This window comes from Blennius ocellaris (assembly GCF_963422515.1).
Source record: "Blennius ocellaris genome assembly, chromosome: 16".
Lineage (NCBI taxonomy): Eukaryota > Metazoa > Chordata > Actinopteri > Blenniiformes > Blenniidae > Blennius > Blennius ocellaris.
In genome coordinates, this window is record NC_137665.1 from 18,709,888 (window position 1) to 18,726,991 (window position 17,104).

General features: G+C 44.7%; 1 protein-coding gene across 2 annotated transcripts; it reads left to right on the forward strand.

The window, feature by feature from the left end:
• Positions 1–3,027: 3,027 nt before the first annotated feature.
• Positions 3,028–16,488, forward strand: copz2 (COPI coat complex subunit zeta 2). Of its 2 annotated transcripts, XM_080510760.1 has the most exons (10): positions 3,028–3,161; positions 8,915–8,983; positions 10,350–10,434; positions 10,855–10,946; positions 12,096–12,151; positions 12,238–12,315; positions 12,391–12,442; positions 12,622–12,712; positions 14,010–14,048; positions 15,974–16,037. In XM_080510760.1, exons 1-8 carry the CDS (start codon positions 3,144–3,146, stop codon positions 12,709–12,711), a joined length of 540 nt encoding a protein of 179 aa, XP_080366886.1. In that variant the 5' UTR covers positions 3,028–3,143; the 3' UTR covers position 12,712; positions 14,010–14,048; positions 15,974–16,037. The 2 variants fall into 2 exon arrangements, with proteins under 2 accessions (XP_080366886.1, XP_080366887.1); XM_080510761.1 differs by lacking the exon at positions 12,622–12,712 and having other exon boundaries at positions 15,974–16,488.
• Positions 16,489–17,104: the final 616 nt, after the last annotated feature.

The window sequence follows — 17,104 nt, forward strand, 5'->3', positions numbered from 1 at the left end:
AAGACAATGTCACAGTACAGCCTTGGCAAGAAACAACAAAAGTCATGCCTGCATGACAACTACATTTCTTTGGAGCTCAATTTAATATAATTCCGATTTTAGTTCATCAAACTTAATGGCTCCCAGTAAGAAATACATACAAACCTCCACCCAAATCCTTTCAACGCCATGGTCCTGAAAGTAAAGAAAAAGGATTTGCATATCACAAATTGCCACTGAGTGCATGTAAACAACAACAAAAAATCAAACGAATAATAACGCAAAACACTCAAATGGTAAACAGTGCCATTCCTGCAAAGCAACATTGAAATGTAACCATCAGAATTTTAAGTATCGAATCACGTTCAGACAAAGAACAGCAACAAAGAAAACCTACCGATGTTGATGGCATCTGCAGAAAATGTGTTTGTGATGTTGAATCACTCGTGAAGCTGCTGCTCTCCTTTCGCTGGCTTGTCTTCCTTGAGAAAACAGGAATCCCGTCGTTATTTCAATCTACCAATTAAAGCGACACAGAAATCAGTAAGATGATAAAAATGACACAACTGCATACAGAGCTGCATCAGAGTGTTACTAGTAATAATATTTTTTTGTATTATATTAGGAACCTTTAACCAATATACAAAATGGCATGATTTGTTTTGCAGAACATATAAATATTATACTGACACTGCAAATTAACCCTACTGGATTTCGGTACATCTGTAGCCTCACATTTGTAATTATTAGTTTGTTTTAAAGTGTATTTTTCTCTCATGAAAAATGTTTCATTTAGTGTGACGAACGAGCTCTGAGGGCAATCTGCGACTGCGCCGCTTCTGACGGTAGGGGGCGCTGTGAGACTGCGGTGTGAAATCAATGACAAGCCAGCCGGTGAAGCAGCAGCAGCGGCAGCAACAGAAGAAGAGACTCGACTTCCGGTTTTTTTTCCCCCCCGGCGAATCAAACTTGAATTAAAAGAATTACGGTTGTATTTTTATTTCTCGACTTCTGTTTAAGAAACGCGTTTCGGGAAACGACCCGATTTCCTTTTTTTTTTTTTTTCGATTTTCAATTTCCAAAAATCAGAAATTCCGGTACAGGAACGATGAAACCTTTTAGACGCAATTAGTTCAGCCTCCTTCACTGTCACGCTCCTGAATGTTGTTTTGCCTCAACCGGAAGTCATTGACCGCCTCTGACGGCTCAACGCTGTCTGGAGTTTATACGCGTTGACATGTTTAGACTGTATCTGAAGGTCCTTTTGGAACTAATGTGGGAAAGTTCTCAAGCAAACGTCACTGGAACGTTTGGAGCAGGGTTGCCAGATTTGACATGACAGTTTCCAGCCCAGACACAAAATGAACAGGAGTCAGACTCAATCAAAACTTCTCAAACTCACGATGGGATATTAAAATAGTCACGTGTGTCACTAAGACGGTGAACGCGAGCTGAAATACGTAAATTAAATAAAAGGTCCACACACTGACCCAACGAGCTGGTTTGAGGCGTTTATGTTTAGATTACGTTAGTTTTGTTTTCCCACTAGCAGAATTATGAACCACATTGGATTTTTGTGTGTGTTACTCCTTAAGGCATGCCTACACATGAAGAACTAAAACAAAAATTCACTTGAAGTATACATGGTAAAATGTAGACCATGAGAATCGAAGGAATCCAATTCATCTTTATTGATAAAGCATTTTAAAACAGTAGGCAGCCAAAAACCTATATAAAAAAAACCCAACAACTTTATTATGTACCCCTTGAAAGTGTATTTGCTGTGCAGCAGTTGTAAGAAAGTAAAAACACAGTAAAAGCAATGAAACACAGTGAAACAGTAATATCACACAAACAAAAATAGACATTGACATCAGCAGCAAGCTCGTTCCTTTGGTCAGTCAAATATCTGCTGCAAAACAAAAATATGAGATATAAAAGTGAAGAAAACATTTAAAATGAATGAATGAATGGTTTATTTCGGTTACAGTTTCAGTACACGTGCAGTTGATGAATTTTTGTGCAGTTCATGGTACAAGTTCACACACCTGTGATGTTTCACTGTTTCCACAATATACTTGTATCTGAAATGGGTATTAGGCTGAAGCCAAGGCTTATTTTAGCCTCTCCCTTAAAAACCCGTGCGGTTACCCCAGACACCAGTGATGCAAAAAATTTAATCAAATTTTTAAAAAGCAACTGGAGAAAGACAAAAAGTAATAATAATAATAATAAACATAGCAGTCGTAATACGGGAGAAAAAATTAACATGGAACATAACAGAAGTAATACATGAGAAAAACCCAACCAAAGAAAAGAAGTAACAGAAATTATTGTTCATTGTAACCATTAATTAGTTTTCTTTTTACTGTTTTTTTTAAGCAAAACAGTGATTTGCACAGTTTTAAGTCGTCATTGAGACATTCCATAAACCTGCTCCCAGAATAGAAACACATCTTAATTTCACGTTGGTTCTCACACCACCTTTTTCAAATATACACAGTCCTCTTAAGTTGTAGTTGTTTTCTCTTAATTTAAAACAATTTTTGAATAGCTGTGGGAAGACTTTTAGTCTTTATTAGAAATAGTATTTCTAATGTTTTTAAATATACTATATCTTTCAATTTTAATGTGCAAGAGGCTATAAATAGTTTATTAGTATTTTCTCAATAGGAAGCTTTATTTATTATTCTAATGTTTACAACTCAACATAAAGGTACATTCTGTACATTGTCTGATATAAAAACTCAACTGCATGTTGTGTTTACAGTGATTCTGTCATTTCAAAATACATTAACTTCTAACACAACTGAGAAGGCACGGCAGTTTATTGAAATTTAAACACGTTTACTTTAGTTTTGTTATTTTATTTCCTGGAATATTCTCCAAGAAACCCGCACAAAGTTATTATGGGCGAAGCTCTAATCTGTAACATGCTTGTATACATCCTTTCCGACCTGGCAACCCGCGGCGGGAGCGGAGAAGCGAGCGTCGCGCCGGGAGCGCGCCCCGCTCCTGTTGGCTACTGCCGCGGGAGCGCGCCGGGCGGCTCCGAGAGGGAGGGAGGGAGGAGGAGGAGGGAGGAGAAGGAGGTGATCCGGAGTGACAGATCAGCGCTGTCCACGTCAACACACCGAGCGGCGGCAGCGGCAGCGACGGTCGACATGGACTCCTCGTCTCCGGTGAGCGTCTCCGGCCGGCCGGCCGAGCACGAGCTGCGTGACGCGGGAGGTGCGGGTGCGTGTTTGTGGAGGCGCGTGGGGGACATTTGTTGCATCGTGGCAGTTTGAGTGGAGGGAGGAGGAGGAGGAGGAGGAGTAGGAGGAGGTGGAGGAGGAGGAGGAGGGGGAGTGTGTGTCCACTGGTCCCGGTTCTCCTCGGTGGTCCCGGTGCGTGCGGGGACTCGCAGGCCCGATCGCCGGAGCACTTGACGGGGGGGGACAGAGTGTCCGTGCGGGGCGAGGAGACAACTTAACCAGGGTCTTAACTTAACTCCATTACAACGGACAGCTGCTGGCCGCTGATCCGCCGCTGATCCGGGTCCAGATACCCGGGATCAGCAGAACCACGTCCCGGCCCCCATGGTTCTGGCTCGGGTCCGGGCCCCGGGTCCTGTCAGGAGGAGGTCCAGAGAGGAGCGGAGCTACTGGGTCTGGTTGACACGTCTGCTGAGCACTGACGTGTAGAGACAAGGTGCCACGTCCACTGATCTCTCTCTCTCTCTCTCTCTCTCGCTCTCTCGCTCTCTCGCTCTCTCTCTCTCTCGCTCTCTCTCAGGCCCAGTATCTCTGGTACTGATCCAATACTTTTTAATATTCAAGGTGAATACATCTGGATTAATAGAAGTATTTTTATTTATTTATTTTTTTTTTTTTGGGGGGGGGGGGGTTATTAATTATAAACCTGGAACGGAATTTGGGGAAAGTATATCAGTAAACAGAAAATACTTTTCTCCAAATAAAAGTTTTTGCTCAGACAACAGTAACAACATTTTCTCCCATACGTTGGAAGGTCTGGATTTAATTTTTATTGTTCTTTTCTTAAATAAATAACACAGAATGATGGCTCCGGAACAAATGAGTTGATCAGGCGATCATCTGAACTGAAGTCTGCAAGTTTGCCTTGTTTCTGCATTTCTTTCAGTTGTGCTCCGTGTGCGCAGGTAAGAAAGGCTGGTTGTGATGGAGGGAGGATGGATGGAGGGAGGAGGGAGGAGGGAAGACGCCGGTGATTGTACAAGTGTGGATGTTTATTCCTCTTTTTTTAACACCCGCTAAGGACTGACTGTCATTTCACACACACACCTGCAGTAAAACACTGGAGTCTCGGGGGAAACCTAAAACTCCACTTCCCAAAACCAACACATGATGAGACCACACTTCCCACAATGCACCTGTCATTTAAAGTGGCAGGTTGAGCAACTAAGTATTGATCTCATTGCACTGGTGGTTTCAGTATGGATGTATGGATTCATCCGCCCGGCACTGCTTCTTGGTCCCTGTACTGGTCCCCCTATTGGTCCCTGTACTGGTCCCCCTATTGGTCCCTGTACTGGTCCCCCTATCGGTCCCCTGTGCTGATCCCTGTACTTGTCCCCTTCTTGGTCCCCATGCTGGTCCCTCTGCCAGTCTTGCTGGTTCCTGTACTGGTCCTCCTTTTGGTCCCCTGTGCTGGTCTCTTTCTTGGTCCCCATGTTGGTCCCTCTGCCAGTCTTGCTGGTCCCTCTGATCTTGGTCCCCTGTCCTCAGTTCTTGAAGTCTTCATGCCTCCAAAAACAAGTAATCTTGATTGCGTCCATTAATTCTGAGTCGCCGGCGCGTTGTTGTCCAGTCGACATGGAACAAACGAGTGACCGCGTCAACACGTCGTGATGAAAAGCACCGGGATGTTGACGTGTTTGTGCTGGAGGAGTTCTACTTCCTGGTCACGGTGCTCTTTCCCTTCCTGGACCCACTTTGAGCCTGTTTGCACCGCGAGTGTCTGCAGTGTCATGGAGGAACGACGGAGTGACGATACCGACTTGATCTTTACTCTGAAGCGTGTGCACACCGGTACACACCGGTACACACCGGTACACACTGGTACAAGCTGGTACACGCCGGTACACACTGGTACAAGCTGGTACACGCTGGTACACACTGGTACACGCCGGTACACACTGGTACAAGCTGGTACATGCTGGTACACGCTGGTACAAGCTGGTACACGCTGGTACACACTGGTACACGCCGGTACAAGCTGGTACATGCTGGTACACGCTGGTACACACTGGTACACGCCGGTACACACTGGTACAAGCTGGTACACGCTGGTACACACTGGTACACGCCGGTACACACTGGTACAAGCCGGTACACACTGGTACACGCTGGTACATTCTGGTTCACACTGGTACACGCTGGTACACGCTGGTACACGCTGGTGACAGGAGACGTACTGAGGTCTCGACACTCTGGAGGAACTCCGGCGATTATTTCCCAAACTCTCCGGCTGCTTTCCGACACGTGAACCGCGCTGGAACCGTTCCACATGATACACGTTTCCAAACGACAACAATGAAGACAATGGTCACCCTGAAATCCACCGGCTGTGGCCTGAGGCTGCTGTTTGTAATCTGATTACAGGGGACAAACAATACAAACACACACCTCAAATTAAATTGCATCATGAGATAAATGATAAAGGACCGATCAGGGTGATATTCTTTGGTCTCTATGCACATTTGTAGAAAGACGTATGATGCTTTGCTACTGGAGGAACCTCTAATGTTGTCAGTGCTGCCCCCTACAGAGAGGCAGCGGTACTGACTCCTTCACTTCCTGAGTTTTTTCATTTGGTTTTATATCAAATCGGCGAGAACAGATGTGTAGTTAAAAAGAAATTCTGTTTCTTCTAAAAGCTTTTTGTGAGACTCCAGTCGGAGGTGAGGATCACTTTCAACAGGAAACACTTTGTCCTTCGCCAGTGAAAGTTGCCAGAAGGTTATGTTTTCGACTGTGTGTATTTATTTACTTATTGGTTTGTATTTATGTATTTGACTCAATTTTAGCAGACAACTGCTCAATTGAATTGCGTGAAACCTTCAGCAAGGATTTGTCGTCATCAGAGGACCAGTCGGTTAGAAAGGTCACGGCGAGACGTTCCCAAATGAATCCCGAGAAACTGCGACCAAATTTCTCACACAAAGCAGATGAGAGAGGCGCCTCGTGGAGGAGATCGGCGTCTGTTGCCATGGAGACGCTCCCCGCTCAGTGGCTCACGCAGTGATGTGGCGACAGGCATGGATTTGAGCTAACGGCTATTACGCCAGCGATGCTAACTGGGTTCCGCAAAGAAATGTGGCGTTGGCGACGGTCTGCGTTCTACCGAGTGTAGCTCTAGTCTTATTTTAAACACCGTATTTTGATTGAGAAAATCCATTTTGCACATTGGCTTGGTGACCTGTTGGGATGTGATTTATATTTTAGTTCTCAAACTGTTCACCCCATTATTTTATCAGAGCATGAAATAAAACAGTAATTTCTTCTCCGTTTTCGCTGTATTACCGCAACAGTTACCCATTGCTGCCCATACGCAGCCATTTGCTGCACCAATGTCGTGCGGACGGGAAACTTTTAAGAACGACGGGCAGAAGAAAAAGTGGTTTTGACCGCTGCTATAGAAGCAGGAATTCCAGCCGACCTGCTGTGAAGCACGGTGGAAGTATCAACATGCCGTAGGGCTGCTCTGCTGCCTCTGGACCTGAACAGTGAAAACCCCTGTAAACTGTAAGCGTCTGAAAGTAGGAAGAAAAAAATCCTTTAGGCGGACTAATTCAATCAAGGGCGCCATTTTTTTCTATATTAACACATGGTTGTGAAGATGGTAAACATTGTTTCTCAATTGTAGTGTTTCTTCTTAAGAATGCTCATTGTTTGGACTCTCCTGTTAAATATCTAAAAATATCTTGTAATGTAGTAGTAAAAAATAAACTGTTGTACTGCACTCAATCTTTTCAAGACAACAAATAAGCAACTTTATATACTAATATAAACCCCAGAAATGAATGATTATATGTTGATAATTTGGCCGTCCAGTGAGAAGCTCACTTCTCTAAAACCTTCACAAGTGGAGAAAAACACGTTTTCTACTTCATTGCAATGCAGCTACTGCGTGGAGGGTCTATCACTTACTGTACTTTTTAGAAACTGTTTGACCCATCAGGTATACCAGCAGTTACTTTTCGTTATGTACTGAAAAAAATTAAACATGCGGTGCTTTAATGCTAGTAACCACCGTTAGCATTACTTAGCTTTGAAATGACACGTAACCCAAACCACTGGTGTGACACGCCGTTGTCATCATCGTCAATGTATGTTTGTTTACGGCAGGTATGTCAACGTGAAGCACACGCAAGAAACCACACATTCATAACTTCTTCTGGGAATTTAAAAGTAGCAACTTACCGCTAAGTCACTCGTGCTAGCGGGTTTGGGTTAAATGTGTCGTCGTTTCCTGTCTGACGGTGGAGGCTGCACTGGAAATGTACCACATGATGGTTTTTTTTTCCTTGATTAAATGATATTCGAGCCAAAATTGTAATCGCCATTAAAATTCGATTCATTGAGCAGCCCTACTAAGTGTCGTTATCTGTGATGTACCACCGGGGTATTTAGATTTATCTGAACGCCTGCAGGGTGGTGTGAGTTCGAGGGGATAAAAAAAAGGTCCTGAGGCTCTGGACTAAGTTCTGTGATACACTCTGACTGTGGATTAATGCTGGTCAGTGCATAACAGAACTTTGTCCCGAGTGTGAAACAACATCTTTGTCATCGTCGACGGACTGGATGAAAGGGAAGTTCAAAGCTGAAGACGGGACATTTGAACTCGCCACCAATCGAATCCCAGCTCTGCTTGCTCAGTCCACTCGGCTCTCTCCGCACTCCGGCTCCCTGGAACACGCGCCCCCTGGAGGCCGCCCGCGGGATTCCCCCATCAACATGCTCGCGAGTTAGCCAATAGCTCATATTGATGCTAACTCGCTTGTCAGGTAGCAACGTCACTGCGAGAAACACTGAGTGGCGGAACGCAGATAAACCACCACCTGAGCCAATGCGCTTCTGGATACTTTCCAAACCGAGATATTAGCTGCAATGCGGAGTGGAGTTAGCAGCGTGCTAGCACGCGGCTAATGGAAGCGTCCTTGCTGCAGCCCTGACTGACGGCTCACCGCGAGGCTCCAGTGTGTCCACAACAGAGGAAATATCTCACCTCTCCAGGGGCTGAACGACACCAAAATCGATGACAAATCGTCCCTGAAGGTTTCATGCAGTTCGCATCAGTCGTTTTTGCGAAGATTTGGTCAAATACATAGAAACCACTAAATACGCGCCAACAAAAATTTTACTTTTGCTACAACTTTCACTGGCGATGGTAATAAAGCCACAATATGATGATCAGAGGAACTTTTGCAGGGTCGATGCGAAACTTTCGATCACGAAGGGAAAAACCAAGCAGGATTTAATATGCAAAGTTTTTAAACGCGTTCTTGTTCTATTTAAAGGACCACAGCCTGATACTGGCTCCTGAGGGGATTTTGACCCCAGTACGGCCTTGCTGACGTGCCGTTCAGTCCTTTCTCCTCCTGGATACCACTCCCATCGCTGAAACACTAAACCGCAAACAATCCTTTATTGTGAAAGTACGACGACTGGCTGTTCCAGTGAGTCAACAAACATTCAAACACGGCGGCAAAGGCCAAAAGCCTATTGGCCTTCCCAGGTCAACATCCTCCTTCACCCTGACAGGAACCCTCCACAGTGCCACCTTGTGGTCATGATAACGAACCTCCTTTCCCTTATTTGGCTCCGACACTGTTATGACTGAGACTTTCAGTGAAAATACTCTGAATGTTTTGGTTGCTGAGATGTTGAGGACGTCTGTCTCTGTTTTGCAGGAACCTTCTCTCTACACGGTCAAAGCTGTTTTCATTCTGGACAATGACGGCACCAGACTCCTGTCAAAGGTACGTTTCTTGGCACGGAGGTACAATCAAGCAGATAAACAGTGTTTTGATCTAAATTTGGCCACATCTGCCTGAACCTGGTCTCGTCAGCTTTAGACAGGAGGACATACCTTTTCTACGGTGGCCGGAGGTGCAAATGCAACATTACGACATGTTAAACATTTTTTACAAGCTGCGATACAAATTTCCAAATACAATCTCTACCGGAAATGGAGGGCCACAAGTCAGGAGGTGACCCACATTGCGTTTGTAAATCTGTATTTTGTAGCGTGTGATTGTGTTTCGCATTTTGTGAAATTGTTTTCTGAAAGGTAAATGTTTTTCGGGATTTGTAAATGTGTCCTGGTAAGTGTAATTTAGTTTTATGAAATGTAAAAATGTTTTCTAAAACTAATGTTGTTTTGCGCCTCTGGACCACCGTACCTTTTGAACTGGTATGGTAGAGATACCCGGTCCCAGGGAATCCATACTGGTTAGTCAACGGCGCCGTTTTTTGGTACTTTTGTGTTTGTTTTTGTTTGTTCATTTGTTTAATAATAGAAATATGTGATAGCTGTTACAATATGGAACAATTTATTATGAAATCCGCGTCGGTCGTTCTCTATTACAATATAGTGACACCTCGGCGTGGGTGGAGTCATCAGAGCGAGGCGTCCGTGAGTGGCCACAAGCTCGAAGACCTCGCGACACACTTTTTCATAGAGGGTCGCTCTGTCCAGCTCCATCAAGCTCCGCCCAGCTCTGTCTAGCTCCGTCTAGGTCTGTCGAGCTCCGTCTAGGCCCGTCTAGCTCCGTCTAGGCCCGTCTAGCTCCGTCTAGCTCCATCTAGGTCCGTCTAGCTCCGTCTAGCTCCATCTAGGTCCGTCTAGGTCCGTCTAGCTCCGTCTAGGTCCGTCTAGCTCTGTCTAGGTCCGTCTAGCTCTGTCTAGGTCTGTCTAGGTCCGTCTAGGTCTGTCTCGCTCCGTCTAGCTCTGTCTAGCTCTGTCTAGGTCTGTCTAGGTCCGTCTAGCTCTGTCTAGCTCCGTCTAGGTCTGTCTCGCTCCGTCTAGCTCCGTCTCGCTCCGTCTCGGTCTGTCCAGCTCCGTCCACATCCGTCCACATCCGTCTATTTCCATCCAGCTCCGTCTAACTACGTCCAGCTCCGTCTAGGTCCGTCTACTTCCGTCCAGCTCTGTTTAGGTCCGTCCAGCTCTGTTTAGGTCTCTGTTACATTTGTGGAACCTCGGTGGAGGAGGAACTAGAAAGGTACCTGGTATCAGGTACTAACACATATTGGGAAAACCTGAAAACCCAGGGGAGTGGATGTAGGTGGAAGTGGAACGCGAGTTCTCCTCTGATCTGGAACCTCTCGTTCTCTGTGTTTCAGTATTACGACCCGGAGCTTTATCCCTCCATGAAGGAGCAGAAGAATTTTGAGAAGAACGTCTTCAACAAGACATACAAAGCCGACAGTGAGTCCCGGCTGTCCTCCGCTGTCACACACGTCTCCAGTGTCTGTTGCCCCGGCGGCCCCGGGGGCAGTCGTCACATTAGCTGGTTCCCCGTCGCCCCGTCCCGGATCCTCCTGAGAAACCCGATCCGGGCTTTCTGGGGCGTTTCTGCAGGACGTTCACACAGTTGATACCCGAGTATCTGCCCTCGGCCTCCTTATCACCCTCCCAGTATCCCCCCCCACCCCTTTGTTGCACACCCCCCCCCCCCCCCCCCCCCCTCCACTCCTATTTCTCCCTCCTTTCTGCTCCGTCCTCTCGTTCATGTGATCTACCCCCCCCCCCCCCCCCCCCTCTCCCCACTTCCTCAGGCTTTTTTCTATGTTAAAATGTTCAACTGCACAGGGACTCATCAGTGTCTCCGTCTGTCCCCGTATGCAGATGAGATCGCCTTCCTGGAAGGGTTGACCATCGTGTATAAGAGCAGTATCGACCTCTTCTTCTACGTGGTGGGGAGCGCTCAGGAGAACGAGGTGGGACAAAGTCTAACGTTAGATTTCTGCTTTACAAACTTGTTTTTACATCTCGGTTTGAAGGTTTCAAGTAGAAAAGCAGGTAGTTAAAGCTGCACCTTGGCCTCACCCTACGACCGATCCGGACGATTTTCATAACGTTCCATCAGTTTATATAAAGCCCTACTTTCAGGTGTCTTGTACTTGTGGGGGACTTCCTGTTGGGTTCAGATTGTGGCTCTCTGGGACATTTTTGTTTGTTCTGATGCACTTCGTATCACTATCAAATTTCGCCTCCGTAGCTGCAATGTCCTGTCTGGAATCGACATTGCAGAGGGCGCTATGGAGCTATTTTGGCACACACCTGAGTAATGTCCATAAAATATCAAATTCGTCACCACTTCTGACACGTTCACAAGTTTGAAGCCATCAAAAAAATGTGTCAGTTACACATGGCGTGGTAAAGGTATACTGTATTTTCTGGACTATAAGCCGCTACCTTTTGACACGTTTGGAACCCTGCGGCGCAAACATTGATGCAATTTATGGACTTTCACTGGTTAACAAGCTTCATCCTGCTGATACATGAGAGATGCGTTCAGGTGCATCGCGTACCTCTGACCTTTCTTTTTGTTTCTTTTTAAATTTAGTGGGTGCGGCTTATATTCAGGTGCGCTCAATATTCTGGAAATTACGGTGATGATAATATGTTCTTGCATTCCAAGAGGGTCTTTGCAGGACTTGGTGCTCGGACCCCAATAAAGATCAAACAGATGGCATGAAATGAACATTCACTATTCAACAATAATAAAATACTCCAATAAAAAAAAAACCAAAACAATCAAACAATTAAAGTTGCACTGAAATGAGTGACGATGTCACTCTTAACTTGAGAATCTTTGACTAAATGATATTTTCTCTGTATAATGTGACAATTGGTGGTTCTTTTCGACACGAGCTGGTTGAGATGGATCAATAGACGGTGAACAAAGTAACTAATCAGGAGGGACGTGTTTTAAGCTTTTATTGTGGAATAATCTGAAGGGTCGTCTGAAAGTTTGGTGCAAAGTAATGACGAGAGAAAAACAAGAATCTGCAGCAGTGATATTTAAATGTATTGATGTAAAAAGTCGCTTAATTTCTCATGTTTTCTGTCTTTTCGTCCCCCAGCTGATGCTCATGTCCGTTCTCAACTGTCTCTTTGAGTCCCTCAACCAAATCCTCAGGTTTGTTCTGCCGCTGGCTTGTCAACTGGTTCAGATCATGGCTTGGTTCACTACGGAACATAGACTATAAAGTCTTTTCCCTGCAGGAAGAACGTGGAGCGGCGGTGTTTGCTGGACAACATGGACGGAGTGTTTCTGGTTGTGGACGAGATCATTGACGGAGGGTGAGTCTGGAGGCGGTGGCCGCTCGGCACGCGTCAACGTCAGAGCCCTGACTGTGTGTGTGTGTGTGTCACCAGGGTGATCCTGGAGAGCGACCCCCAGCAGGTGCTGCAGAAAGTCAACTACAGGGTAAACTCGCCGTCCGTCCCTCCAACATGGACACCGTGACCATTTTATCAGCGGGGGCGCTCCTCAGGCCTTCTTTCTGGTTGGCTGCTGGTTCCCGCTCTGACCTGCTTCACCTTCTCTTCCTCCTCTTCTTCCTTCTTCCTTCTTCTTCCTCCTTCCTCTCCTTCTGGTGGTGTCAGACAGTGTCAGAGCCAGCCTTTGGCTTCGTCCTGTTTGACTACATCACCGGAAACCTGGAGGCACAGACAGAGAGGAGCCAGCTGCTGTAGGGTGAGACAGGAGGGAGGGATGAAGACAGAGGATGAGAGGATGGGTGGAGGATGGGTGGATGGATGGACGGATGATTGATTATGGGCTGGAGACAGACAGGATGAGTGGGAGAGACAGATGAGGTATGAGCATGGTGAGAGAGCATGCACACTAACCGGAGGCTTTTTCATTGCAGTTTGATATTTGCCCAGCTGGTACTGGGGAGTGGGGGGGGGGGGGGGTAGTGTCAAAACTTGATCCTGGCTGGCCCCTGTCCTGCAGGGTTCAGCTCCTCCCAGTTCAACACACCTGACTGCAATGAGGGGCTCGTTATTGGGCCTTTTCACTACCTCGGTGATGACATCATCATTAGATTCAGGTCTGCTGAAGCAGGGAGAGACTGAAACATGTAGGACGCTGGACCTCCAGGACCGGAGTTGGATGCCCCAGGTCTAACTCAATGGGGAGGGGGGCTTTAAAGGAGTCATCGCCTGGAAATCACATTTTACCTTGTTAAAATATGTGTGTGTGTATATATATATATATATTGGTGTTGGAGGTCTGTTCAAGCTCGCCTTAAAATCTGGAGTTTGAAAATGGATGAGTGTTTTCGTTTGGACTCTTTGTTCAAACCAGGATCAACCACAAGGGGGGGAAGCATCCTAGCCGCTAGCGGCTAACTGCTAGCAATGTGCTAGTATACACATTGAACCTCATGACTTCCAGATGACCCTGTATTTGATTTTAAATCTCCAGGGGGGGGGGGGGGGGGCATCGCTGATTCTTTTTATTTTTCATGTGAGCACAGGACTGCTGTTGCTATCGCTAAGCTATCGCTAAGCTATTGCTTTTCACGACTGGCTGTTCCCGCGGCCCATCAACACGTCTAACATCGAAATCTCACATGGACTCTCGCGACAGGAAGTTACGGAATGAAAAAGGGGGTCAGAACGAGCTCCATGTTGGGTTTTTTTTTTTTTTCTCTGATACATTTTAAGAATTGATTGAAAGACAATTCAAGGGAGAGAGAACAGCAGGTGGTTACTCCTTTAACGTCCGGCTGAGAGTCTAACATCTGACAGACTGAGTTTCTAACATCATCTGTGTGTGTGTGTGTGTGTGTGTGTGTGTGTGTGTGTGTGTGTGTGTGTGTGTGTGTGTGTGTGTGTGTGTGTGTGTGTGTGTGTGTGTGTGTGTGTGTGTGTGTGTGTGTGTGTGTGTGTGTGTGTGTGTGTGTGTGTGTGTGTGTGTGTGTGTGTTTTTTCACACTTTCACATTTTTTCTGTCAAAAACTTAACAACTTTGTTTTGTTTTCCAGGCTGATGACAACCCGCTGTCGGAACAAAGTGTGGCCCAGGTACCTGTGTTGCTCCACGCGCGCACATTAACACTAACTTGTACTTTACTAAACTTTTAACGCCAGTCTAACACTGTGAAAACTTTTGCTTCATCCAAAATATTCCCGTCACTTGTTTTGAACATGGGTTTTCAATGTTTTAGTTTCCGTTTCCCCTGCATCCTTCAACATTCCGGCACATTCTGTGATCAGAAAGCACATTTTGTCTTTCGTTTTTCACGTCACAGAATTCTGGGACACTGAGAAAAACATACATTTCCTTTTCATCTCGTGTTAACAGGCAGTTTATCTCCTGCTGTTACAAAGTAAATGTTAAATTAATGAAGAAAAGAGTGGAGTCCTCAGGAAAAAGAAGAGGCCCCAGACTAGAGCCTTGTGGTGTGCCGTAGTGAAACCAGCAGTTACTCCGTATGAAGGCATTGGTTCGTGATCAAAGGTAGTTTTCAGTGTTTTTTTGACTCAGAATCAATCCCAAAACAATGAAAACATCCAGTGGAATTAAAACGGATAAATACTTTCACGGTTCCCTCGCTTCCCTAACCCGAGAAGACGGTGCTGGTGTCTTTACGCTTCACTCTGAACTCACTCTGAGCTTCTGTTTCATCTGCTGCTTCATCCTCACAGCATCTAACAGAGAAGCTGGCTCTCACCACTAACGTAAGTGTGTACTAACACACACACACACACACACACACACACACACACACACACTACATCACATCCAGCTCTCCGACCCACTGAAGTCAAGGCGACGTGCGAGATAGTGGATTTAAATGGAGTGGAGTCGTAGTCGATAATGTCTGAATTCACATTCAGGCTACGCTAACATTAGCAGCTAACATTAGCAGCTAACGGATGAGCACGGAGGAAAGTTTTAAAAATGGTTGGATGGAGAAGAGGAGGGATTTACACACCGAGAAATTCAAGTGTTTGTCGAAATATCTGCTCTGTCAGTGTTTTTAATCCTGAAGCCCATTTCTACTACTTTCATTAGAAAATGGTAAAATGTTGAGGGTTTTATTTTGGCAGCCGCCTGCATTGGTGTGTGTTAAAGCTGTATGACTGAAATCAATTTATTATCACGTCCACATGTGGCTCTTTAGTTCCCGGGTATTGGCTCTCTGAAGCTTCCAGAATGTTCTATGTTATTGCTATCTTTCACATAAAAATAATAATAAATAAATTTCATACCTTGATTATTTTCAAAAAGATTTTTCTGGCTAAAATGGCCAAAAAGGATAAAAGTGCTTAAAATTAATAAATAAAAGTGTTCAAAAATGTTTGAAACAGGTCAGATAGTTAAAACGTCTCATATTTACAAACATGACGAGGAAAAGAAAAATGGTCAAAAGTCAAAATGACTAAAAACCTAAACAAGCTGAGTCAGTTAAAATAGAATTAAAAGCAAAAAATAATCACAAAATTCATTCTAAACTGTCGTCATGAAACGTGACGGTTGTACGTCCAGCAAAGCTCCATAGAGAACTTTAAATAGCTGCGTGCTCTTTAATAGTTTAACTTGTTTTTGTGGCTCCAGAAGAGTTTTTTTTTGGGGTTTTTTTTTGAAAGAGCGAGAAAAAGGAGGAAATGTTGCATCTGATGTCGTCTAACTTCAAATGATAAAACCAGTAAAACTGAAAACATTGATTTTTGCACACTTACCTCTTTGTCTTCACTGCAGTGAGAAGAGGTGGAGGCTACAACTTTTGCACAATGAACATTTTTAATGACGACTAATGAAGCACGTGATATCTCAAATAAGCCCGTTGACTTAGTTTTTTGTTTAATCGGACAGTCAAACTCCACATTTCACATTTAAAAGCCTCAAGTCCCGGTGGAAAGTGTGTTTTGAAGCCGCTTCGGCCTGAAGAGTCTCGTTGGTCTGACTAACCTCGGTTCATCGTCCGTGTTTGTTTGTCCTGCAGGTTCTGCAGTCGGCCAAGGAGCAGATCAAATGGTCCATACTGAAATAGAGGCGGGGCTTCTGGAGGGGTGGGGGTCGGGGGGGGTGGGGGGGACGGAGCTCCTCAGGGTCCCTGACGTGGCTTCTTGTTACATCCCTCATTTAATTTATTCTCCTTTCGCACACAAACGCATTGTATGGAGTCTGTACCTGCAGAAATCGACGGGGTCACTGTGGGTGCCGAGATGTTACTGTTGCACTAAACTCCACACTTATTAAGGGAACTCGTGTATCTGAGACGGCAGGAGCTGCGACCAGGTGGAAAAAGAAGGGTTTGGTGATTTCATGGCCAGAGATGGAAAAGAAAATGTCTGTGATACTGTTACGGTGAGAATTAGACTTGTTAAGAGATATTTAATATTTTCTTAGAGGAAAAAGCCAAAGACTAATTATTCTGTTTATATTTGTATGAACTTGGAACAAGCTGATATTTTTTTTTTTGTTTCTGTCTCGTGATAATAAAAGTGTGTTCTTGTCCTGGTGTCTTCATGTTATTTTTATTAGAACAATCTAGAACTCAGCTCCATGAAGCTTTAGACAATGATTTGGACTTTCGGTTTTATTTACCGTAATTTCTGGACTATAAGTCGCTACTTTTTTCCCCCCTACAAGATTAAACGTACATTGAAGGAGCTTCATGCTTCTGATAACATCAGTGATGCGTTCAGTTGCATCACGTAACTCGGAAACCTTGTTGGTTTTTTTTGGTGTGTGAGGCTTCAACTCCGATGCTCTCAATAGTCCATATTTTACGGTACATTTTGTATTTTCATTTTGCCTACCACAGTGAGTTTGAAAAATAACATCCCAGATGAAAACAGTGAAATACATTTGCACAGAATAGATGGAATTGCCTGAAAAGATCAAATCAACAAAGCCACTCCAATAAATATACATTAAAACAAAAGAAAATGTTAAAATAAAATGATCAAAATTGCTTGTGCAGAGTTTGTTTGTTTTTCCAGGAAATAAAATACAAATGGGAGAAAAAGTATGGAGAGAGGAAATAAGCAAAAAGCAAAAACAAGTGGAGAAAGGAAGAAAAAAATATATATATATATCAAAAACAAAACTTCTACTATAGCTAAAACTG

What these genes read in the sequence shown, in the direction of transcription:
- copz2 (XM_080510760.1), top strand. An exon ending in TCCCTCAACCAAATCCTCAG is followed by an intron (nt 12,152 to 12,237) that starts GTTTGTTCTGCC and finishes TTTTCCCTGCAG; the next exon opens with GAAGAACGTGGAGCGGCGGT. An exon ending in TGCAGAAAGTCAACTACAGG is followed by an intron (nt 12,443 to 12,621) that starts GTAAACTCGCCG and finishes TGGTGGTGTCAG; the next exon opens with ACAGTGTCAGAGCCAGCCTT.